Here is a 27,507-nt window from a genome sequence, read left to right on the forward strand (position 1 = left end):
GATGAGCAATACTCAAGTATAGGTCGAACGAGTGTTTTGTAAGCCACCTCCTTTGTTGCTGGACTACATTTTCTAAGCACTCTCCCAATGAATCTCAACCTGGTACCCGCCTTACCAACAATTAATTTTATATGATCATTCCACTTCAAATCGTTCCGCACGCATACTCCCAGATATTTTACAGAAGTAACTGCTACCAGTGTTTGTTCCGCTATCATATAATCATACAATAAAGGATCCTTCTTTCTATGTATTCGCAATACATTACATTTGTCTATGTTAACGGACAGTTGCCACTCCCTGCACCAAGTGCCTATCCGCTGCAGATCTTCCTGCATTTCGCTACAATTTTCTAATGCTGCAACTTCTCTGTATACTACAGCATCATCCGCGAAAAGCCGCATGGAACTTCCGACACTATCTACTAGGTCATTTATATATATTGTGAAAAGCAATGGTCCCATAACACTCCCCTGTGGCACGCCAGAGGTTACCTTAACGTCTGTAGACGTCTCTCCATTGATAACAACATGCTGTGTTCTGTTTGCTAAAAAATCTTCAATCCAGCCACACAGCTGGTCTGATATTCCGTAGGCTCTTACTTTGTTTATCAGGCGACAGTGCGGAACTGTATCGAACGCCTTCCGGAAGTCAAGAAAAATAGCATCTACCTGGGAGCCTGTATCTAATATTTTCTGGGTCTCATGAACAAATAAAGCGAGTTGGGTCTCACACGATCGCTGTTTCCGGAATCCATGTTGATTCCTACATAGTAGATTCTGGGTTTCCAAAAACGACATGATACTCGAGCAAAAAACATGTTCTAAAATTCTACAACAGATCGACGTCAGAGATATAGGTCTATAGTTTTGCGCATCTGCTCGACGACCCTTCTTGAAGACTGGGATTACCTGTGCTCTTTTCCAATCATTTGGAACCCTCCGTTCCTCTAGAGACTTGCGGTACACGGCTGTTAGAAGGGGGGCAAGTTCTTTCGCGTACTCTGTGTAGAATCGAATTGGTATCCCGTCAGGTCCAGTGGACTTTCCTCTGTTGAGTGATTCCAGTTGCTTTTCTATTCCTTGGACACTTATTTCGATGTCAGCCATTTTTTCGTTTGTGCGAGGATTTAGAGAAGGAACTGCAGTGCGGTCTTCCTCTGTGAAACAGCTTTGGAAAAAGGTGTTCAGTAATTCAGCTTTACGCGTGTCATCCTCTGTTTCAATGCCATCATCATCCCGGAGTGTCTGGATATGCTGTTTCGAGCCACTTAACGTAAGACCAGAACTTCCTAGGATTTTCTGTCAAGTCTGTACATAGAATTTTACTTTCGAATTCACTGAACGCTTCTCGCATAGCCCTCCTTACGCTAACTTTGACATCGCTTAGCTTCTGTTTGTCTGAGAGGTTTTGGCTGCGTTTAAACTTGGAGTGAAGCTCTCTTTGCTTTCGCAGTAGTTTCCTAACTTTGTTGTTGTACCACGGTGGGTTTTTCCCGTCCCTCACAGTTTTACTCGGCACGTACCTGTCTAAAACGCATTTTACGATTGCCTTGAACTTTTTCCATAAACACTCAACATTGTCAGTGTCGGAACAGAAATTTTCGTTTTGATCTGTTAGGTGGACTGAAATCTGCCTTCTATTACTCTTGCTAAACAGATAAACCTTCCTCCCTTTTTTTATATTCCTATTAACTTCCATATTCAGGGATGCTACAACGGCCTTATGATCACTGATTCCCTGTTCTGCACTTACAGAGTCGAAAAGTTCGGGTCTGTTTGTTATCAGTAGGTCCAAGATGTTATCTCCACGAGTCGGTTCTCTGTTTAATTGCTCGAGGTAATTTTCGGATAGTGCACTCAGTATAATGTCACTCGATGCTCTGTCCCTACCACCCGTCCTAAACGTCTGAGTGTCCCAGTCTATATCTGGTAAATTGAAATCTCCACCTAAGACTATAACATGCTGAGGAAATTTATGCGAAATGTATTCCAAATTTTCTCTCAGTTGTTCTGCCACTAACGCTGCTGAGTCGGGAGATCGGTAAAAGGAGCCAATTATTAACCCAGCTCGGTTGTTGAGTGTAACATCCACCCATAATAATTCACAGGAACTATCCACTTCTACTTCACTACAGGATAAACTACCACTAACAGCGACAAACACTCCCCCACCGGTTGCATGTAATCTATCCTTCCTAAACACCGTCTGTACCTCTGTAAAAATTTCGGCAGAATTTATCTCTGGCTTAAACCAGCTCTCTGTACCTATAACGATTTCAGCTTCGGTGCTTTCTATCAGCGCTTGAAGTTCCGGTACTTTACCAACGCAGCTTCGACAGTTTACAATTACAATCCCGTTTGCTGCTTGGTCCCCGCATGTCCTGACTTTGCTCCGCACCCTTTGAGGCTGTTGCCCTTTCTGTACTTGCCCGAGGCCATCTAACCTAAAAAACCGCCCAGTCCACGCCACACAACCCCTGCTACCCGTGTAGCCGCTTGCTGCGTGTAGTGGACTCCTGACCTATCCAACGGAACCCGAAACCCCACCACCCTATGGCGCAAGTCGAGGAATCTGCAGCCCACATGGTCGCAGAACCGTCTCAGCCTCTGATTCAGACCCTCCACTCGGCTCTGTACCAAAGGTCCGCAGTCAGTCCTGTCGACGATGCTGCAGATGGTGAGCTCTGCTTTCATCCCACTAGCGAGACTGGCAGTCTTCACCAAATCAGATAGCCGTCGGAAGCCAGAGAGGATTTCCTCCGATCCATAGCGACACACATCATTGGTGCCGACATGAGCGACCACCTGCAGATGGGTGCACCCTGTACCCTTCATGGCATCCGGAAGGACCCTTTCCACATCTGGAATGACTCCCCCCGGTATGCACACGGAGTGCACATTGGTTTTCTTCCCCTCTCTTGCTGCCATTTCTCTAAGGGGCCCCATTACGCGCCTGACGTTGGAGCTCCCAACTACCAGTAAGCCCACCCTCTGCGACCGCCCGGATCTTGCAGACTGAGGGGCAACCTCTGGAACAGGACAAGCAGCCATGTCAGGCCGAAGATCAGTATCAGCCTGAGACAGAACCTGAAACCAGTTCGTCAGACAAACTGGAGAGGCCTTCCGTTCAGCCCTCCGGAATGTCTTTCGCCCCCTGCCACACCTTGAGACTACCTCCCACTCTACCACAGGTGAGGGATCAGCCTCAATGCGGGCAGTATCCCGGGCAACAACAGTCTTAGTCCGATCAGGGGATGCGTGGGACGAGCTGGCCGTCCCCGACAAACCCCCATCCGGACCCCCACAGTGATGCCCATTGGCAACAGCCTCAAGCTGTGTGACCAAAGCCAACACTGCCTGAAGCTGGGAGCGAAGGGATGCCAACTCAGCCTGCATCCGAACACAGCAGTTGCAGTCCCTATCCATGCTAAAAACTGTTTTGCAAAGAACGTCTGAACTAATCTACAGAGAGCGCAAACAAATCGACAAAATTTAAACGGTTATTAAAATACAAGATTGCCTAGTAAATGCAGTAATGCTGCTACTAACGCACTGCTGACACACTGCTCGGCAGCGGAAGGAGACTACGCGATTTTACACTATTCAGGTACTAAAACGCGATGCTACAACTCGCAAATACTATAATACGCCCGAAATTTATGTATCAAACAATGCAAATACCAAAAACACTCAAAGAAATTAAGAATTAAACTATGTAAGAAATGAGTGAGCTAGGAGTATACGACTTGCTGCTGCAGCTGCTTATCCAACGGCGGCAGGGAGCACACTGACTGACCAACCGACACTGGCCGTTCAAAACAAAAACAAAAGACAAACGACTACGCGAATTTACACTATTCAGGTACTAAAATGCGATGCTACAACTCTCAAATACTATAATACGCCCGAAATTTATGTATCAAACAATGCAAGTACCAAAAACACGCAAAGAAATTAAGAATTAAACTATGTAAGAAATGAGTGAGCTAGGAGTATACGAGAGAGAACCGTTTATAGACAAGGACAGATGTACATATTGTCCTGCAATACGAAATATTCTCCACCTTTGGCAAACCCTCGACAGTGTGTCGGGAGCTACCTGCAAAAGCCTGCAACATAAGCAATATTGTCCAGCCATAATGAAAAACTACAGTCTACTAGGCATACATTGCAGCAATGTTGAGGGTAAGTATTGCCATAAAATATGGCCCATCTAAACGAAAGTACACCTAAAATTACGACGTTTATACTCTTCGCTTGTCACTGCTACTTGATTTTTTATTTCCGAATATGTCAGTATTTTAGAAGATGTGGCTAGACAGGAAACTAAAAATACAGCAGAAATTGAATTTGCTGATAACTTCAAACATGCAGAAACGAAGCGAGTTTACAAATTTAAACCTGCACGTGGGTGAGACATAATGCTTTTCCATTGGCCTTCCACCCCAATTTTTCGTTGGTCGCTTGGTTAGACCTCAGAAAGCGTGTTGAGGATATTGCTAGACCCCGTGTTATTTCCGTTCTTTCAAGGATAGAATAAATAGATTCTAACCTCCTCGATCAAGTCCTTCCACTACCTTTCCCACTCCTTCTCGCGTCCGCCCTGACCCCCCTTTTCCTGTGTCACCTCCCTCCATCTCCTCCCCCCTTTTTTCCTTTCCTCTCCTCGCCCTTTTTTCCCGTCATCGGTCCGGGTCCGGGTCCTCCCCCCCCCCCTCTCCATTCTGCCAGCATGTCTCCTCTACAGTGCTATTTTAAGTGCGTGTTCAGTGTTGTACGTCCCCTGTCAGTCTTGCGAACGAACACTATACTGTCGATAGGTGTGTTTTTAAACTGTTGCGAACAGAAACCATCTGTCGCCGTGTTTTTTTTAAATTGTATATGTCTATTTACTGTGTGTTGTTTTTTATTCTCTTTGCAATTTTTCGTCTTGTTCCGCTTTTAATCAGTCACCGTTTTATCGCCTGTTTTTATTTTTATGATATCGTATCACGCTGCTACCAGTCCACCCCTCCAGTTGGGTGGGGGGGGGGGGGGGGGGGGGAGGAGGAGGAATCGAAATCCAATAAAGGAAAAAAAAACTTGATCCAGTCTATTTCTGTATGAGAATTTGTGACAGAACACGAAAACCAAGGAACTAAATATCGGCCACTGGCATTATCTGTTTTGCGGAGCTACTCGTCTGTATATGCTTGTAGCGACACATATCTGTGATGGCTAGCTGGAGATCACTGGTGTAAACTGTAAACTTAAACTTTGGTTTGTTTACACGAGAAAGGCAACGGGAGCGCAAGGAGTGGACGAGTTCTGCTAAGGCGAAGGAAATTAATGAAATGATAGCCAGACGTTTAGCGTGGTTTACGACGCCAATGGGGCGTAAAGTAGTTTTTGCAGGAGTATTTACTGCCGGAATGAGTTTCATGTCAATCAATTATTTTCCAAATACATTTTTTCTTGATGATTTTCGAGAGTTTATGCAGTTATACAGGTGACTATTCACTTTAGCTGCCACTTTTGGAATTAGGTATTTTGTTTGAGCTCTAGGCCGTATTAATATTCCCCTTCTTGGACTTTTTTTCACACCGTCAGGGATGCCCAGCTGTGATTCGTTGTGTGTGGAAATTAGAGTTGCAGAAAATAACGTTTTTTTTTAAAAAAACAAAGTCTCATACACACTTCAAACGGAAAAAACTCATTTTGCATCTAATATCTAATGGTTCGACATGTAAAAGAAAGGAATTTCAGCCTCAGCAAGTACCAGCGTAAACAGATAATTTTGTTTGTGCGTGGGAAGTACAAATTACAGTAGTACTGGAGTAATCTGCGTAGCCTTAGAAAATACATTCTGTATAGAAACTTGCCTTATCTTAAATACTTATATAAGTACAAAATGATTTGAATCATTGTTTACAGTATTGAAGGGCGAGCTATATTTTAAGGCCACTGTGGGCTTCATTACGTTGATTTACCCACACTCAACTCAGCAATTTCAGATGAGACACTGATTTCTTGGCATGATATCCAGTAAATGAAATGGGAAGGCGTCTACACGTTGCGTTATAGGGTAACCTGTAATAAAGGTGTTTTTTATTTTGGGTAATAACAATGTCAATAAGTGCTCTTTTTTATGTAGTGTCTGCATTTTACTAGACATACGTGCAAGTTCTTTAACGTCATTTGATTTTGTGGAATGTTAGCTGACAAGTATATTGCATTTTTCAGGCATGGCCTAGCAGTCCCTATACCGGAAGACGTCTTGAAACGTTTTCAGGTAGTAATGGATGATATGAAAGTCTCTTCAAACGAAAGATCATTAATAAAGCCGTTTACTGTGTATGGTTTTGACACATTTCATGCAGGATCAACATACACTAAACAAGGGGCAATTGTTGGAATACCATCATTTTTCCATTATTCCTCTGTAGATCAAGTGGACAAGACAGTCATTAAGGCAAGTAACATATCAGCTCTATCCAGTTTGTTGTTGTTGTAGTAAAATTGTTGCTTTGGGGACAGTAGTACGCAATGGTAGAGTACAATGTATATGCCTACTCCATTTTAGTTGAAAATGAAAAATCTTGTAGCTACAATTCAGTTTTGGCTCTCTTGAACCGTATTCATATACTTGTTAAACTATGAGTAATTTGAAGTTCATAATATACTTGAAGTTCTTTGTAACAAGTACACCCCTGTCCATTACCTTTGTATTACCACTTGTATCCTGATACTTTGATAGAATTCACATGGTTGTATGTCAGTTTCCATATTGGTTGATAGCATCACTGATAGAAGTTGAATGGGTTGTATCATATTCTTCAATACTTTTGGCTTTATATGTATTTAATCCAAAGTAACGTTTTGTGTGTCTGGGCCTGAGCTCCTAATCAGTAACTGTTTCTTCCCCAATTTACTGTTGTTTATATTATCTATAGCCCCATCTGGAATCATTTCCGTAAATGCTACTGTACTATTGATAACAATGTTAGACAAGAAAATAATAGCCTACCATTTATTTTCTGTGAAGATGACAAACTTCATCAGAAAAATTGGAACTATTAGAAAATCAGCACACAGAAGTGTAAAGAGAGTTTAGAACTACATCTTTAAAATTTTTTAGCTAGTCACTAATATGACTAGCACTAATCATGCCATTGTGACTGCTCTAGAGCTGATAATGTGTGAACTATTCTCTGTCCCACTTGGTGCATACATGACAGAAATTTCACAAAAATTGACTGTCAAATTCATTTCATGTCCTTCAATATGTTTGAATAGCATGAGGAGAAGCCATGATTGTGTATTTGAAGGTTTTTGTGGCTTCTCAGTAGGAGATGGGATTAACTTGCATCCTCCATTTCTTTGTATTGTATCTCCTTCATTCTTTCATAATTTCTCAATTATTGAGACTCAGTAATCTTAGAAGATATTATTTGAAGACAGAAATGAATCTTAATCCTAGGATATCACATACCAAGTTTGACAGAGACATTCTGAAATCCAGGTTTTAGTAGTCAGAAATATTGAAGTGTTTGCTACTGGGTGTCAGTGCCTCAGACTCGTCTAAATCCAATATGGCAAGCATGATGTCACTTGGGCAAACATAACGTATACACAACAATAATTTATTTGTACAAAATATTTAAAATAATATAGAAAGTATATTGCAAAACTCAAAGACATTATACATGAAAACTGAAAAAATCCCCACAGATTGGAAGACTGCAATCATACATCCTCTGTACAAAAATGGAAGTAAAACAGACCCCAACAACTATCGTGGAATCTCTTTATTGTAAATAACATACAAAATTCTGTCTAAAGCCCTACTAAACCGCGCAGAACCTCAGCTGGATTTAAACCTAGGCGAATACCAAGGTGGGTTCAGAAAAGGTCGATCATGTGTAGAACAAAGCCTTAACTTGAAAAACTCAATGAAATATTTACATAGTACTTCAAACAAAAGCTATGTCATCACGTTTGTCGACTTTAAAAAAGCATATGACAGTACAGACCGAGAATCCCTTTTTGAAGTATTAGCAGAATTTGGACTAGATCAAAAGACAACAAACATCATAAGAGAAACACTCACGGAGACCAAATCCAAAGTAAAATTTATGGGAGAATTGAGCACAGAATTCGAAATACACAGGAGTATGACAAGGGGATGTACTGTCCCCAGTGCTCTTCAATTGTGCTCTTGAAAAAGTTGTTAGAGAATGGAAAAAAGCAGGTGCACCAGCACACAGACTGGGACCAAGACATAAGGGCATAGAATTAGACTGTTTAGCATTTGCTGATGACATGGCACTGATCGCACAAGACATTACCGATGCACAGAAACAGCTAGAATTATTACAAGAACAGGCAGCTAAAATAGGATTACAAATTTAATTTAAAAAAACAAAATTTATGACTGACATCAAAGATGCACCTTCTGATCTCAAAATTGGTAATAACTACATCTCTCGAGCAAAAGAATTTAAATATTTAGATGAATGGATTGCAGAAAATTGTAATGAAAAGAAATCTGTCAGATCAAGAGTCCAGAAAAAGGAGACGGCGTTTCAGTTAACAAAAGACATTTACAACAAAAAGAGTCTCTCATGGAACTGCAAAATACGACACTATACAACAGTAATTAGACCCGAAGCTCTCTACGCATCTGAGACACTAAACCTTCAACACAGAACACTAAAAGAGGAATAGGAAGTGAAAGAACGTAAGATAATGAGGAAAATCCTAGGACCAAGAACTAAAGATGGGGTACATTATCCAAAACCCAACGCAGAAATATATAAAAATATCTCCAAAATAACATACACAATGTGCATGAGAAGAATCCAATTCATGAGGCACTCAGAAAGAATGGAGTCACAGGTTAACATACAAAATCCATACATTTTTAAAGAACAAAACTACAAGACCGAACTGGTACAAACAGATGGAAAAAGACCTGAGAGAATTAGGGTCTCCAAATCTATATGATGGAAATGAAATCAGAAAAATCACAAACACACGGGATTTTGAGGAAGAAGAGAGAAAAACTAACCGGCATACATGGTCTACGCAACGAAAGCTAGCCCATTCATTGTTTATGAAGGAATACTGGGCGAAAAGGAAGGCCAACAAATGTTGATTACGCGTGATCCTAAGTGATCCATCCGCGAAGAAGAAGAAGAAGAAGATAGAAACTAATATATCACCTACTAGAATTTGAGAGCTTTTGATGGGGACAGTCCGAACAACTCATCCAATGAAACTGTAAGGCAGGGGAGCCAGTCTTAATCCTTCCTGAAACTGATTTGAATTCGCTACCTCCTGGAGCTTTTATTAATACACACCTCAGGTTCAAAATTTAAAATAAAGACCAGTCTGATTTACAGTTAATTTGTTGTCACCCTTCCCTCAGTATATGAAGCAAAAGAATCAAAAACAATAGTCATTCCCTCTTCAGTGTGGGGGATTAATCAACCCTACAAGTATCCACAACTCCCCCCCACCACCTTCCCCAATTTCACTTCCCAAAATCTGACTCATCAGTTTCCACAACTATCCCAGGAACACACACACACACACACACACACACACACACACTCACACACACACACACCCCAAACCCCCGTCAACTAACCACCCTTATTCCCCATCAACTAACCACCCTTGGCCTGTACAGCTTACTCACTACCCTCAGAAAAATACAATAATGCCCAGGGACGTTCTTCTGCCAGCAATACTCATCTAAATCAGATTGCAAGTTAGAAGAGCATCTCTTCCTCCTCCCTCTGACTGATTTAACCACCCGCCAAAACCACTCTATTGTATTAATACACTCCCGAAGTTTGTAATTTTTAAACTGTAAACTATGATTTACAATTAAATGATCATAACGCTCTTCCCCAACCCCCTGTATAATGAAAAAGCATCTGAAACTACAGACTACCCTCCTAAATATACTCTTCAATTGACCCCACCAATTGCCTCTTAGTACACTCCTCCAAAACCCTCTAAACACAATCAGCATACCACCACCACCACCACCACCACCACACCCCCTCAAAAAAAAAAAAAAAAAAAATAAAATAAAATAAAAACAGCTCCCCACACCCATAAACCAACCAGAGACTTCCTCTTCCCAAACTGAGATTTGTCTATCTCAAACCACACCCCCGGTCCACCCAACATACCCCTATACTTCACATACTCGGAACACATTTCCCTACGAAAAGAAAACCAGTGTAACACCATACTCTCACTCACTTCAGTTTCATGTGCACAAAAACTAATAGAGGACCTATAACAAAAATAGTAAGTCATAAAAACAATCTCTCTCGTGGCCAACCTGGATTTCTCGAACCAGGGGCCACGTTAATGGAACACCAAAGGTTGTCCTTCCGACACCGAAACATGTACCCGTCCCAGGTCCAAGATGATGGAACTCTCGCCAGCCTCATATTTTCTCAGCAGACACTACATCTGGCAATCTCTGCTATTAATCCAAGCATCTGCAGAAACTTGATCACGGACATCATGTCCTCCCCCTATCTCCGCCTGCAGCCTTGCGCTATTGAACTTGATTGTCATATCCATACCTAACGAGAGAAGTTACACAATAAATTAAACTGCACCACTAACAGAAAACCAATAACACCAGTCGAAAACACAAACACACACACAAAAAAATTGATAACTCATGGAAAACAATTTCAATACTTAAGTCACAGACACTGCCAATACTCCGCTCTGCCAGCACCAAAGCTCCAATGAACCCAATACACCACATAACATTCAGACACCCCCCTCCTCCCTCCCACCCCCCCCCTCTCTCTCTCTCTCTCTCTCTCTCTCTCTCTCTCTCTCTCTCGCCCCCCCCCTCTCTCTCTCTCTCTCTCTCTCTCTCTCTCTCTCGCCCCCCCCCTCTCTCTCTCGCCCCCCCCCCCCCTCTCTCTCTCTCTCTCTCTCTCTCTCTCTCTCTCTCTCTCGCCCCCCCCTCTCTCTCTCGCCCCCCCCCCTCTCTCTCTCTCGCCCCCCCCCTCTCTCTCTCTCGCCCCCCCCTCTCTCTCTCTCTCTCTCTCTCTCTCTCTCTCTCTCTCTCTCTCTCTCTCTGCCCCCCCCCCCTCTCTCTCTCTCTCTCTCTCTCTCTCTCTCTCACACACACCAGTTTGGGGTTTGATGAGGTGAACATGATTGAAACACATTAATCAACAATGGCCCATGTCAGTGTACTCAAGAACTGCCAAATGTGATGAACTGCAATGATTCTTCCATCGTGAGACATTTGCATGCAATGTGGAAGGGAAAGGTTGTGGCTCCAAGCCAAGCCAGAATCACAAAAATCAGCAGGTGGTGTACATCTCTGCTTGCTCGTCATCTATTGGCTCATGAACAGTGCCAACAATTCCTATTCAGAATCATTACTGGTGACAAGAAATTATGGCTTTATGCTAACATAAGGAAAAGAAAGGAATGGTTGAGCCCAAACAAAACAGCAATTCCCCATGCAAAGACCTGCACACACCCACAAAAGGTAATATTATGCATCTGGTGGAAAAGTGAGTGTGTGGTATACTACGAATTGATTCCCTGAGATGTAACCATCACTCCTGACATTTATTTTCGGCTACTGAGATTATGTGCAGATGCAATAAAGGAACTATAACCAGGAAAACTGCTTGAAGTGATGCTACTCCACACTAACGTCCATCCGCATTCTGATAGACTGACAAAAAACAAGTCATCCCAGCATTGGCAAACTATCGTAAATAATGAAGGAGAATATATTATTGATGACTAAAGTGTCAGTCACCTGTATCTGTTGTGTTTATTAAACTTGTGGAAAAAAAATACTATGAACTTATGCAGCAACCAAATAAGATTGCACATGTTTGTAGTGGGCAATCAGTCTTTCGTGTATAAGTTTTTAATTAGAACTGAATTAATGAAATTAATAAATTCAGAAGTGTGAAGTATTTTAGCTCAAAATAGTTCAGGTAAGATGCACTACCAGGTAAGAGAAAATATAACTTTTCAGAAGTTATGCGTTATACCAGTGTGCTAATGCCACGAGCTAAAGCACATTGTTGTGCAGACTGGAAACACTCAAATTGAAGTGAAGGCAAGATGATGACAGGTTACTGCCACTCATCTTCCTTGGTTGTCTATAAGAGCTATTGGTCACTGAGTGTGAGACATTACTATCTTCGATTACGTCCATACACTTAAGTTGTTCATGTGACTAAATGGCTGATCTTACTGTCATACTTATTTTGTGAGATACTTTACTTTGTTCTACATACAGGAAAATTATTAACCTCATGCTGTTCTTACACGTGACTACTAAAAACTGTACCTTTACCACAGGTTTAGCTATTTGTGTGTTATTTACACACCAACTGAATTAATTTTGTAAAGTATCTTTCACTTGATCTTATGTGACTGATATCACTTTAGGATGCCCTTGTATGAGGTCAAATGTGGTCTTTGTGCAAAATAAAAATCTGTTACAACTGGGGTTGCTATTTTTGTCAGTATTGAGAGATTACTGTCAGATGATATTTCAGGACAAGTAAGTGCAACAGTTACTGCCACTTATTGAAACAAGGACATCTGCACAACTAATACAGCTGTTATCAAATCACATGCCTCTGTCCAAAAGGAAAACTACACGTACCAATTTATACGTTTAACACACGTAGTGAATCAGGTCTTGCATCTCTCTAACAATAAAATCACTTTTCATCATAATAAAAAATTGTGTGACGAGACATTCCATCACCTGTTCCATTCCATATTATGAGATACATACTAAAACTGCTGCTGTACTTGTAGGAGGCAAATGTTACTATGAATAATTTATTCTATAAGAAGGAAATGTACCTCAGAATATTATTACAGTCAGAAGCACATTGAAATGTACTTACTTTGAGAAGGCACAACGCCAAATATTTTTGACAGCAATACGTGTGGCGGTACTGAGAATTGATCTTAATGTTTAAATACTAAGCAACTATGTCCCTCTATATTTAATGAATTTGTGGATTATGTGAGATTCCAAAAACCAACAGTATCCAACTTTTAGCATTTTTGAGTAATGTGAGCAATACATGACCAAAGATTATCGTATTAGGAAATTTTATGGCTACTGCTTTGTCAAAGTTAAATGAAAGAGAGAGAAGACTTTACAGTGTCTTAACAGAGACTGTTGTAAACTGACCAACATAAATTGTACCTTACCATGACAGATTGTGTTCAGTTAGTGCCAATTTAATTTTCAATTCGTATTCACTATCACCACCGTCACCTTCAACGCTTTCTTTCTTTTTTCTTCTTCTTCTTCTTCCTCTCTCTCTCTCTCTCTCTCTCTCTCTCTCTCTCTCTCTCTCTCTCTTTTTTTTTTTTTTTTTTTTTTTTTTTTTTTTTTTTTTTTTTTTTGACATATCATGCTGCTAATAAGAGATGGTGCCCACATTGCTCTTTAACGTGTGCACTGATATTAAAAAAAGGAGCAAAAAACTCATCCTCCTTTGTTCTCTGGCCTGTTAACATCACTTTGGCCTGTTAACATCACTTTTCAAGCAACTCTCACAAAAATCTGCTCAAGAAAGCTCAAGTGACCTTAGTATCCATGCAAAACAAGAGTGAACCAAAGTTTGCAGTACCACCTGTCTGCTCCGACCCGTGATGTAAGTGTATTGTGTGATGTCATGGTGGTGCAGCACATTTCAATTGGATCGTGTTTGTAAGGGGAATGTTGGAGTATGTAGTGGTGCTCTCCAGTGTTGGATGTTTAAGTTTCTAAATTGTTTGAGAGTGATGTTAGTAATTTATTGGACTTCTTGAGTGCTGCTTGTGCAACAATTCTTTCAAACAGGCTAACCTACTGATCAGTATGTCACCATGACCTGGTGTTTGCTTTCACATTAGTTGGCTTTTCCAACTCAAAACCAAACTGCCACCTTCCACCTAACTTTGACCCTGAGAAGCTACATATTGTTCTCTCTCCACAACATGTAACCCCCCCCCCCCCCAGTTCAGTGTTGATACAACTAACTATTCAACTGCGAAAATACACACCTAAAGCTGTGTCACCACAGCAGTCATTAAAATTACGTAACTAGTCAAAACCAACAAATAGTATCAAATATTCTACTTGACCCAATTGTGATTTCAGTTTTTCTATTGTGGTTCTGTTGACTGCTGAGGATTTTATTTGCTTAATTTCTGAGTTTTTATTTGTTTTGGTATGACTTCATTATTAGGCTTATAGTATTATTTAGTTTGCCCCCACTCAAACCCCCAATTAATGTGATTATCCCATTAGTTATACGTTGTTTCTGTAATTAAACATTTTTCATATCAAGATCACTTGACATTTTCATTGTATTTTGCAGTGACCTATTTTGACAGTCTTGCTGTCATCATCAGATTTACAACATACTAAAAGTAAAACCATTACAAGGAGAATTTGTCACTGTCTACAAACCTGTATACCAGTGATAAGAAGTACATAAATATTAGTTTTGATACCTTCGGAAAATTCTTAATGTGCATATATACCACCAATTCAATAAGAACACTTTCCACTCATAAGAAACACCACCAATTAATGGCTTGTCAAAGACCTAGAAAAAACTATATAAAATATCCATTGCACAAGAGTGGAGGTGATCAAATGGAACATGCCAGTCATGGCCAAACGACATCGCAGGTAGGCTGCAGCAGAGTGAGCCATTAGATGATTGGTTAACAGGTGGCCTATGAGTGCATATATCAGTAATTGACATTCTTACCATGGTAAACTGGGAGAATACTCAAGTGAAATTCTTAAAAAAAACTGCACTGGAGATTCATTACACCATGGGATCCAAAATATACTGTAGGATTGAGTGCATGACATCCATATAGATAATAATTTAAGGCAAAAACTGTCATCACTAGAGTGAATGGCATCATATGCTAGTACAGTATACAATTATTTGCACACCATATTGTGTATGACATAATCAAAATATGATCCCCCAGACCAAAAATCCACATGTACAAGACTCTTACAGGCGGAATATCCAGATCACCAGAGGATGGTCTGGGTCATATGTGCATAAGTACATAACCATAAACATCACATTCATTAGAATTTAAAATTACAAAAACAAAAAATATAAAAACACTTTTTAGTGCAATTGCAAAAGCTTTTTACCATTTTTCACCCTTTCTTAAAAAACTGTTTGATATTTTCCAAAAGCCTATAAAAATTCCAAAAATTTGAAACAAACTTATTTGAAAAGTGGGTCCTACAGATATACAAAGAAATTTTACAGAAATATACTGTAACAAATGTTAATGGAAGCTGCCACAAGTTTACAGGCTGTAATAATCTATAACCAATGAGATGGAAATGACAGACAAGAAACACTGCATTTATAAATAATTCAGTGAGTAGCAGCATCAAATAACCAACACTAACTTGTTATACTAACAGGCCATTGTATTCAGACACTTGCATACAATGTATGCACACATTTGTAGACAACCCCCCAGGGGGTCCACAACTCTTTCGTCGATACGTGCGTAGCGAGCACGGGACCCCGAGCTAATGTGGCCTTCCTTCCTTTCGGGGCTGCATACCTTCCCTTTCCGCATCCTTCCCCATCCCCCATCTTTGCCCCCCCCCCCCTTCACCTCTGGCTCTTTCCTTCCCTTTCTCCCCCTCTGGGAGTATGGTTTGTGCCTACGTCCGGAGACGGACGCTCGAAACTGTAACAAATTCTTTGCTTTCTCCGCTTGCAAGTCTTAGTCCTTCCTCTGTCCTTCTCGTTTCCTTACCCCTTCTCTTTGCCCTTTTCTCCGCTGCGGCGTTTGAGACCCCTCTTCTTTCCTTTCCCTTTCTCTTTTTTCCTCCCTGTGCGTGTCTGAAGGCCGACCCATGCATTTCCATGTGTAGCCGGTGATGAGGAAACTCATAATTCCCCGCCCCGGGGAGACAGGTAGGACACGTACGTACCCCCTGGTAACGGCCAGGCCCAGGGAGGGGTGATCACCCGAGCTGATACCTTCCGAAAGTGCCGATTGGTCCCTCCGTCCGTTTGTCGGGAGGTGTGAACAATCACCTAAGGCAGGAGTGCCCTCAGAGAGGGCCCCCACAAGGGAGGAGCGCGCCATCGGAGACGCCGGTAATCATGGGGGATTCTTCCGCAATGGTTTCCTCACCTTCCACTATGTCTGCGCACAAGCGTAAGTTCACCGAGTCTCAGCCACAGACAGTTCTTCCATCGTTGCCACAGTTCCTTGTTGTTTCTCGGTCTGACGAACGTCACGACTTCTCCACGGTCAACCCTTTCATTATTCAGAAAGGTGTTGACGCAATTGCAGGTCCTGTAAAGTCTTGTTCCAGATTACGGAATGGCACCTTGTTGTTAGAATCAGTCAGTGCCCTCCAAGCACAAAAATTGCTGCATATTTCACTGCTCCACACCTTCCCTGTCCAGGTTGAAGCGCACCGCACTTCAAATTCCTCGCGTGGAGTCGTTTATACACGCTCCCTCGATGGATTGTCTGACGAAGAAATTCAGCACTACCTGTCTGATCAGGGCGTAACGGCTGTTCACAGAGTTACGAAAAGAGTTGACACAAACATCATTCCAACCTGCACTGTCTTCTTGACATTTGACAAAGTTCAACTACCATCGAAAATCAAAGCAGGCTATGAGATAATTTCCGTTCGCCCTTACGTCCCAAACCCTACGCGTTGCTATCGGTGTCAGCGGTTCAATCACACCAGCCAGTCCTGTTCCAATCCGGCCAAATGTGTTACGTGTGGCAAGGATGCCCATGAGGGTGCTTGTCCACCTCCATCCCCTCGCTGCATCAACTGTATGGGTGACCACGCTGCTTCCTCTCGAGATTGCCCCATTTTTAAAGACGAAAAGCACATCCAGGAAATCAGAGTGAAGGAAAAGGTGTCGACCTTTGCTGCTCGAAAATTATTCGCCAGTCGACAGCCCACCGTGCCTCAGACGGGGAAATACAGCACTGTCCTTGCTTCTCCTCAGCCAACAAAGGAGGCGGCCACGCAGACTTGCGACCTCATCTTTAGTACCACTGTCGTCAGATCGGCCAGCGCAAAGATCGCCCGTTCAACCTCACCACTTTCGCCTGCCCACTCTAGGGCTCACCCTTCATCGGGTTCTGCTAAATCTCGAGCCCAAAAGTCAGACACCAAGACTTCGAAAAAAGAGCATACTCGTGAAGATTTTTTACGTACCCCAACTTATCAACCATCGGTTCCTCCTCCATGAAGATTTTTTACGTACCCCAACTTATCAACCATCGGTTCCTCCTCCATCTAAACATCATATTTCCAAGAAGGCTAATAAGAAACCCAGTTCATCTCCTTCTCCGCCAAGGCGTGTCCCATCTACAGCACCACCTGGCGGAAATCGCCCTCGGCCGTCTTCTGTGTCGCCGAGGTGCACTGCTGGCGGCCGATCAACCGGCCGATCGCTGGTGGCAGGAGCTGCTCCTGAACAACCTATGGATCAGGATCTTCTGCCTTCGGCTCAATGCCATTCCATGCTGTCGGTCGCAAGCTCTGAGCAGTCGTTGAGTTGATGGCAACCTTGGTCACATTCCTCCATTTTGTGTTCACCCTATGTCCATTATCCACTCGAATATCTGCGGCATTCGAGCCAATCGGGATGAATTGTCGATCCCCTTACGATCCTACTCGCCGGTCATCTTCTGTCTTCAGGAAACAAAGCTGCGTCCTCGTGACAGCTTTGTTCTCCCCCATTTTCAGTCTGGCCGATTTGATCTCCCCTCTGTTGAAGGCACTCCAGCCCATGGAGGACTCATGATTCTTCTCCATGATACTCTCCATAATCACTCAATCCCCTTAAACACTTCCTTCCAAGCTGTCGCTGCCCGTCTTTCCCTTTCTGGATATACCTTTTCTCCTTGTACTGTATACATTCCATCGTCCACACCAATGGCACGAGCTGATCTCCTTCATCTTCTTGGTCAGCTTCCACCCCCCTATTTGCTGGTTGGGGACTTCAATGCCCACCTCCCGCTTTGGGGATTTCCACATCCTTGTCCACGTGGCTCACTATTGCTAGACGTCTTCCACCAAGCGGATCTAGTTTGCCTCAACACTGGGGTCCCTACATTTTTGTCTGCCTCCACGACAAATTTCTCTCATTTGGACCTTTCGGTCGGTACTGTTCTGCTAGCTTGGCGCTTCGAATGGTTCACCCTTGTTGATACACACTCGAGTGACCACTTTCCATGTGTCCTTAGACTGCAGCCTCAACTGCCATATATGCGCCCGCGACGCTGGAAGTTTGCCCAAGACGATTGGACACTTTTTTCGTCTCTAGCGACATTCGATGACCGTCACTTTCCTAGCGTCGACGATGAGGTCACACATCTTACCGACGTTATTCTTACAGCTGCGGAACGTTCAATACCACGCACCTCCAAATTGCCCCGGCACCCCCCAGTTCCTTGGTGGAACGAGGCATGCCGTGACGCAATACGTGAGCGGCGACGTGCTCTTCGCGTTTTCCGCCACCATCCTACTTTGGCCAACTGTATCCGCTATAAGCAGTTCCGTGCGCGATGCCGTCGCGTCATCCGCGATAGCAAGAAGGCAACCTGGAAATTATTTACTAGCTCATTTAACAACTTCACTCCCTCCTCGGAAGTTTGGAGTCGAATTCGACGGTTATCTGGCGCGCCTAGTTTCTCCCCGGTCTCTGGGCTCACTGTCGCGCATGATACGTTAGTGGACCCCGTCGCAATTTCGAACTCCTTGGGTAAACACTTTGCTAAGATTTCGAGCTCTTCAAATTACCCACCAGCGTTTCTCCAAAAGAAACGTGCAGCGGAAGTGCAACCTCTTGCTTTCTTTTCTAAAAATCGTGAAAGCTATAATACTGTTTTCTCCATGCGGGAACTCCAACATGCACTCTATTCTTCTCGCTCCTCCGCCCCAGGACCGGATGGTATCCACATCCAAATGTTGCTGCATTTATCAACCCATAGTCTGCGTTACCTCCTTCGCATTTATAATCGAATTTGGACCGACAGTACTTTTCCCAGACGATGGCGGGAAGCTATCGTCATTCCTGTTCCGAAACCTGGAAAGGACAAACATCTCCCCTCTAGCTATCGCCCCATTTCTCTCACGAGTAGTGTATGTAAGATTTTGGAGCGTATGGTGAATTGCCGTTTAGCTTGGTGGCTGGAGTCCCGCAGTCTGTTAACACCTGCCGAATGCAGTTTCCGAAAGCATCGTGCTGCAGTTGACCATCTTGTTTCTCTCTCCACTTATATCATGAACAATTTTCTCCGGAAACGCCAAATAGTAGCAATATTTTTTGATCTGGAGAGAGCATACGATATCTGTTGGAGGACAGGCATCCTCCGCACACTGTTCTCTTGGGGCTTTCGAGGTCGGCTGCCCCTTTTTCTTTGCGAATTTATGGCAGAGCGCACATTTAGAGTGCGGGTGAACACTACTCTCTCCCGTACTTTCTCCCAAGAAAACGGGATACCCCAGGGCTCCGTGCTAAGTGTTGTACTGTTTGCCATTGCTATAAATCCAATTATGGATTGTCTCCTTCCTGATGTCTCGGGCTCCCTCTTTGTGGTCGATTTTGCGATCTACTACAGCTCTCAACGGACCAGCCTTCTTGAACGACGTCTTCAAGGATGTCTCGATCGCCTCTACTCTTGAAGCATCGAAACCGGCTTCCGTTTTTCTCCCAGTAAGACCGTTTGTGTTAATTTTTGGCGACGTAAGGAGTTTCTTCCACCCTCCTTACACCTAGGACCTGTCAACCTTCCGTTTTCGGACATCGCTAAATTCTTGGGTCTTATGTTTGACAGAAAACTGTGCTGGTCCTCCCACGTTTCCTATCTTTCGGTTCGCTGTCTGCGATCCCTCAACACCCTCCGTGTCCTGAATGGTACCTCCTGGGGAGCGGACCAAGTGGTCCTTCTCCACCTCTATCGCACCTTAGTGCACTCGAAATTGGACTATGGAAGCATAGTTTACTCCTCTGCTCGGCCGTCTATTCTTCGTCGTCTGGACTCTATCCACCACCGTGGATTACGTTTAGTGTCTGGAGCTTTTTACACCAGCCCTGTGGAAAGCCTTTATGCTGAGGCTGCTGAACCTCCGCTGTCCAATCGGCGAGCAGTCCTTCTGAGTCGTTATGCTAGCCATCTGTCTTCCATGCCTGCTAATCCAGCCCATGACATTTTTTTTCGACGCATTCTTTGATGTAGGGTATGCAGGCCGCCCCTCCTCCCTACCACCACCGGGAGTCCGCTTCCATCAACTGTTCCATTCTCTTCCCTTTCGCTTTCCTAAAACCTTCTTGACAACTTGGGGTACAGCACCGCCTTGGCTCCGTCCCCGGATCTGCCTGCTCCGTGACCTTTGTCAATTTCCCAAGGATGGTACCCCTTCACTTGTTTATCGTCGGGCATTTGCTGCTCTATGTGCACAAATGAAGGAAGCCGCATTTATTTACACTGATGGCTCGAAAACATCATTAGGCGTAGGGAGTGCCTATATTGTTGGCGACACCCCAAATCAATTTCGGCTTCCCGACCAGTGTTCGGTTTATACTGCGGAGCTTTACGCTGTTCTCCAGGCTGTCCACTACATCCGCCACCATCAGTGGATACAGTATGTTATCTGCTCAGATTCTCTCAGCTCTCTCCTCAGTTTCCAAGCTCTTTACCCTGTCCACCCTCTCGTCCACCGGATTCAGGACTGTCTGCGCTTGCTCCACCTGGGGGGCGTCTCGGTGGCGTTCCTCTGGCTCCCGGGACACGTTGGTATCTGTGGAAATGACGTGGCCGATATAGCGGCCAAGGCTGCAGTCTCTCTTCTTCAGCCAGCTATTCAATCGATTCCCTTCACCGATCTACGGAGCGTTTTATGTCGTCGAGTTGTTCTTTTATGGCACGCACATTGGTCGACACTTCCCCATAATAAATTGCGGGACATGAAAGCTCTTCCTTATGCTTGGACCTCTTCCTCCCGAACGCGTCGTCGGGAGGAGGTAATTTTAACTAGACTTCGAATAGGGCACTGTCTTTTTAGCCATCGACATCTTTTAAGCGGCGATCCTCCCCCACTCTGTCCCCACTGCTCTCAGCTGTGGATGGTAAGACACCTTTTAATTGAGTGCCCCTATTTTACTCCGTTACGCACCCATCTACAGCTGTCGCCTGATATATCGTCCATTTTAGCAGATGATACGCGCTCGGCCGATCGCGTTCTTGAGTTTATTAGTGCCAGTGAAATGACGTCAGTCATTTGAAGCTTTTTTTGGGGACAACCAACCTCTTTCTGTAGTGGATTTTTAAGCCTTCCTTCTGCTTTTAGTTTCTCCAATTTTTTGAGTTTCTTTGCCATTTCTGCTGGTTTCCATTTTCGGGTTTTACTGTTTCCTAAGTCACAGACCGGGCGCTAATGACCATAGCAGTTTTGCGCCAAAAAAAAAAAAAAAAATTGTAGACAAAAATAGCACACACTGTCGGTAACCAAACACATGGATTGACAGGGATCTATTGAAGCCACAGAAACATAAGTAAGCTGCAACAGTTTTACAGTTGAGTTGGCAAGGTTTATCTGCTGTCAGGTATCATGATGAGATCTTGGGACCTCATATGCAGTTGTTCTCAGACTTCGTATTGATGGATGATGATGCTCGATGTTGTAGAGCACGTGTGGCTAATATTTGCTTAGAAATGGAAGATATTGTACAAATGTTACGGGCTCTCCCGGTTTGACGTCCATGATTATAATACCAGAAAAAAGAAAGACTAACACTATCCTTTACTCAACCTATCCTTGGTACACAAAGAGGTAAATTATGCTGCTATAAAAATTTTCGACAACAGATGAAATAAAATGTCTGATAGACAGCAGTAATAGCTTCAAAAATAAATTGAAATCATACCTCCTTGACAACTCCTTCGAGACCACAGATGAATTCTTGAATAGGAAAACATAAATCCATAAATATAGTATATGCATTTTGTGCCATTTAAGGGAATGGGGTAAATAATAGAAACGTTAATCTTTAACTCTGTATTGTTATATATATGTTTCATGTGTGCATTTCTTTTGCACTTGACACGTTCCACATCATAACGGCTACCATACCGGATGATTGATCAATGGAACACGCAACCAACCAACTAATTAACTAACTACATAACTTAGCATAAGAACCTACAGCATAAAAACTTGTAGTACAAGTAGACTAAAAACCAATATTACTAACCTGTGTTTATGAAGGAAAAACAAATCATTAAAACACTAGCCTGTATGACACCATCTATACTGGGACCAAAATTAAAGCAGCAAACTGATACTTCTTTATCCTACATCTAACTCGGGACATAATCATATCAGCTGTCAACAGATGTCCATATGATTGTGTTCTCCTGGTAGATTCCATTCCGGTCAACAGACAACCACACCCATGATGACATCTTGTCACCTACCAGACAGGGTAGTTTTTGCTGGATAGTGTCACATCCACAATCACTGTGGACACAGGCAGTGCTGTATGGCACAGGGAAGACACCTACCAGACACTCTGCAGTGGAGGACCATATGGAGAATGGAAGCAGGAGATTGCAATCTGATGTGGCCCTATGACTTTTTGTGAATTTTTCTTTTTATTTGTTTTTTTCTCCTCAGATGTAGAGACAGTTTAGAGAGACCGAAACTGTATCCTGACAGCCAGGGAAGGACCAACCACGTATGACATCAGAAAGAGAGGATTGTTATTTGGCTGTAAGGACACAACACTACCACCTTAGTACAGCACGGCAACTGGCATCTGACCTTGCAACATTCACTGGGCATGTTGTATTGAGGCAAACAGTGTACAGAAGGCTTCAGCAGAGTGGCCTTTACTGTCAGACCTGGTGTATGTGTACCTCTAGCATGTCTTTACAGAAGAGAACGTGTAGAGTGGAGTAGTCAACATGTTGCTTCAACAGTCAAACAGTGGGCCAATGTTCTTTTCACAAAGAGTAGCAGTTTGGTTTCGTGAGTGATTCTCAACATACTCGCATCTGGAGGGAAAGCTTTATTTTTACCTCTCGAACATTTAGTCATGAAATTTTACAGTTGAGTTGGCAAGGTTTAACTGTTGTCAGGTATTGTGATGAGATCTTGGGACCTCATGTGCAGTTGTTGCAAAGTGCTGTGGGCTCAGACTTGATGTTATAGAGCACGTGTGGCTGATATTTGCTTAGAAATGGAAGCTATTGTACAAACGTTATGGGCTGCTCACTCTCCCAGTTTGAATCCCATAGAGCATGTCTGAGATGTACCAGGGAGATAGGTTGCATAACATCAGCGTGCACCACCTACTCTCCAAAACTTGCGATCAATGCTACAGGAAGAATCGGTGTTATTGCCTCAGCATGAGACTGATGACATCAGTCACAGCATACTCCATCAATGACTGTATGGTTGCCAGAGGTGGTCACAACCTGTCCTGAGCATATTAACCAGATGTAGGAATGTGTGTGCTAATCTGTTAAGTTGGAAAAAAGAACAATGATGTCTACCATTACACATGTTGACTTGGTTTACTTAAGTATTCTTCAAATTTTTTCTACTTTATTATCACCTGTTTACTGTTTTGTGGCAATATAAGTGCAACCTTGCTAAGTTTCTGTTTGTTGCTTTAATTTTGGACACCAGTGTACATAATATGACATCATTTACACAGCTCTCAATTGGTAGATACCATGACAGGTGAAACCAAACCAACTCAGGTGCGTTCCACATTCTTATTGTACTACAATATTGATTGAAAGTGTGGTGTCACCGCCAGACACCACACTTGCTAGGTGGTAGCTTTAAATCGGCCGCGGTCCATTAGTACATGTCGGACCCGTGTGTCGCCACTGTCAGTGATCGCAGACCGAGCGCCACCACACGGCAGGTCTCGAGAGACGGACTAGCACTCGCCCCAGTTGTACGGACGACTTAGGTAGCGATGCACACTGACGAAGCCTCGCTCATTTGCAGAGCAGATAGTTAGAATAACCTTCAGCTAAGTCAATGGCTACGACCTAGCAAGGCGCCATTAGTATTACATTGCATGAATCTACAGAGTCTCACTTGTATCGTCAAGAGCGATGTACAACAATGATGGATTAAAGTTAAGTATTCCAGCAGCTACGTACTTTTCTTTATAGCATTCATTACGTATCCTGTTTCAGACCTATCTCTAGCCTGCGTGAGTTTAACGCGTGCATTCAGCCTCCTCAACTAAGTAGTGTGCGTAGTGTTGGCTAACTGTTAACACTACAGAAAGTGTATAATCATAAGCCTCTGTATTTTAAGATAAAGATCATGGATTACTTGTCATTAGACATTGCTTGGAATAAGACATATTCTATAGGAGGAAAGGGCACCAAATTGGAAACAATATCTATAGGTACTGAAATATATAACCAGGTGATAACAGCCCACATGGGGCAATATACCAATGTTTGACCAAGACACTGTGCAGACGTGTCAACTGTGAAACCTATACGTGCTGTAATAAGTGGATTATGTGAGGATGGGTTACAAAACAATAATTTAAAAATGGTATTTACTAGTTCAGCTAGTGGAAAACGTATGTCTTATATGAATGGCAGTGCCTAACTTTTAACCTATGATATCAGCACAGCATGTGCATTGGAGATCGTTGCAATATCGGTGATGCAGTGGACTAGTATAATCTATACATACAAGAAACACATTGATTTGAGCACAGTATGTGCTGAGGAGATCATTAACAATTGGGTAATGCAGTAAAAAGAGTAATCTATGCAAATAGGAAGCACTTGCAACAGGGAGCATGATTATAAAATCAGAGGAAACACACCCTGTTACTGTCATAAGAAAAATATTTGGACTCAACCATGAGCAGTGTGAGCAAACTGGTGAACTGTTACTGGTAGTGACCCCCCCCCCCCCACACACACACACACTTGCTGTGTTAATCTCAAGCCCACATTCCTAAGTCATCTAGTGCTGCTTTTACATACACACAGCAAGTGTTTTTGTAACTGAAAATTTTAATGAATGTGACACGTAATTAAGTACCCAGCACAATGGTTGTTATGACCCAGTCTATCCTGTGGTGATCTCTTTGTTTCACCTGTATGGAAAGGTTTTGTTGTGCGCGTGGATTTCTGGTCTGTGAGATTGAATGTTGCCATCCATGCTGTGGTGTGCAAACCATGGCATACCGTATTAGCATATGAAGTGTGTTTGACCATTCACACTAGCAGTTTTTTCTTTAAGTTGGTATCTCTATGGATGTTAAGTTCTCGGTGTATCATATGGTATGTTTTGCATCCCGTGGTGTAATGCTTCTCTAGTGTAAGAATGTCAATGATTCTTCAGTGTCTGTCTGTGAGAATGTCAAGCACTGTGTGCACACATACACCACCTATTGAATAATCATGTAATGGCTCACTCTGCCTTAGGTTGCCTGTCCATTTAATTTTTCCTGTTATGTCATTGGGCCATGACTCCACATTCCATTTATTCACCTTCAATCTTGGGCACACAGTTGGTGCAATGGATATTTTATATGTTCTTTTTATGTCTTTGACAAGCCAATGTGGTGGTGTTTCTTATGAGTGTGAAGTGTTCTCATTGTATTAGTTGCATGTATGCATCCTAATAAAATCTTTCCGATGGCATTTCAACTAATGCTAGTGTGCTTCTTATCAGCGATATACAGGTTTGTACACAGTGATATATTCTCTATGTAATGGTTTTACTTTTTTACATTCTAGATCTGATGATGACGGCAAGATTGTCAAAACAGATGATTGTGAAATAAAATGAAAATGCCAAGTTATCCTGGCTGCAGAAAATTTTCCAGATATGAAAAATATTTAGTTGCAAAAACAACATATAACTAAAGGGATATCCGCATTGATTAGTGGGTTTTGGGTGAGACCAGCCTAAGGAAAACTACAAGCCTAATAATGAAGACATACCAAAACAAATAGTAACCCAAAAATCACACAAACAAAATCTAGAGCAATCAACAGAAAAAACTGGTATTGCAAATTTGGTCAAGGAGAATATTAGATAATAGTTTTAGTTTTGACCAGTGACGTAATGTTAATGTATGCTGTGGTGACATCTTTTGGTGTGTACTTTCACAGTTCGATTGTTAGTTCATGAAGCCACCAAATGTGGCAGAGGATGACATGTTATGGTGACCAACTGTGATCTGTAGTTTAGCTCAAGGTTGAGGTTAAGTTGTGGAAAAATAAACTGACAATAACTGATACATATAATCTGTCAAGGTAAGGTACAATTTATGTTGGTCATTTTACGGTAGTTTCTGTTAAGACATTGTAAAGGTATCTCCATTCATTTCACTTTGACAAAGCAGTAGCCATAAAATTTCCTATTACGATAATCTTTGATTATATACTGTTAACATTCACTGTAAATGCTGAAAGCTGGACATGGTTGGTTTTTGGAATGATATATTATCCAGAAATTAATTACTTTCAGAGGGAGATAGTTTGCTTGGTATTTTAACAGTAAGATCAACACTCAGTACTGTCATATGTATTACTGTCAACACTGCCTGGCATTGTGCCTCATGAAAGTAAGTACATTTTAGTGTCCTTGTGAATGTAATAATATTCAGGGCTAGGATTTCCTTTTTATAGAATAAATTATTCATAGTAATATTTGTCTCCTGCAAGCACAAAGACAGTTTTAGTATATATCTCAAAATATGGTATGGAACATTGTGATGGAATTTCTTGTCACACAATTTCTTATTTTGATGAAAAGTGATTTTATTGTTAAAAAGGGAAGCAAGACCAGATTTCAAAGTATAAATGGGTAAGTGTAGCTTTCTTGTTGGATTGAGGTATGTTATTTGCTAAGAGGTGTACCAGTTGGCAGCTATTCTTTTTTCAGTAAGTTGCAATAACATTTGCACATTTTTTCCTCCTGAAATATGATCTGCCAGTAATGATAGTCTGTTCCTCAATACTGACAAAAATTGCAACCCCAGTTGTAATTGATTTTTGTTTTAAGCCATGACCACTTGTGACCCCATATAAGGCCATTGCCAGTCAAGTGATACCAATCACCTAAGAACAGATGAAAGATACCTTATCAGAATTATATTCCTGACATCATCAGTCTTGGGGCGATCTGCAATGTGTGATAACTGAAAATCGCTATAAAAGCATTTTATTGGCTCACCAATTCTGACAGTGGTGCTGTCATTATGGATCTTATGCTTCAAAAAATTTTTTACAATATATTGTCAGACAGTGTTGCATGTCACTTCAAATTGCATATGTACTTTCTACTACCATGAAGATCACTACACATTGACATATACAAGACAATAATCCAGCCAAATGCCCTAGCGCCACCTGGTGGATGTATGTGGTGGTCGTTGAGTTCACACCACGTCTGTCA

At 42.4% G+C, this 27,507-nt stretch overlaps 1 protein-coding gene across 2 annotated transcripts in view; it reads left to right on the forward strand.

The window, feature by feature from the left end:
* The first annotated feature begins 5,217 nt into the window (after positions 1-5,217).
* LOC126249711 (transmembrane protein 177) overlaps positions 5,218-27,507 on the forward strand; it is a 50,889-nt gene continuing 28,599 nt past the window's right edge. Inside the window, exons 1-2 of one of the 2 annotated variants that reach the window (XM_049951390.1) lie at positions 5,218-5,490; positions 6,225-6,453. In XM_049951390.1, the coding sequence (XP_049807347.1) occupies positions 5,336-5,490; positions 6,225-6,453 (384 nt within the window). In that variant the 5' untranslated portion in view covers positions 5,218-5,335. Of the gene's footprint in view, positions 5,491-5,547; positions 6,099-6,224; positions 6,454-27,507 lie in introns of those variants that run through there. The other variant, XM_049951391.1, reaches the window with a different exon arrangement.

The sequence above is a fragment of the Schistocerca nitens genome, chromosome 3, assembly GCF_023898315.1.
Source record: "Schistocerca nitens isolate TAMUIC-IGC-003100 chromosome 3, iqSchNite1.1, whole genome shotgun sequence".
NCBI classification, from domain to species: Eukaryota; Metazoa; Arthropoda; class Insecta; order Orthoptera; family Acrididae; genus Schistocerca; species Schistocerca nitens.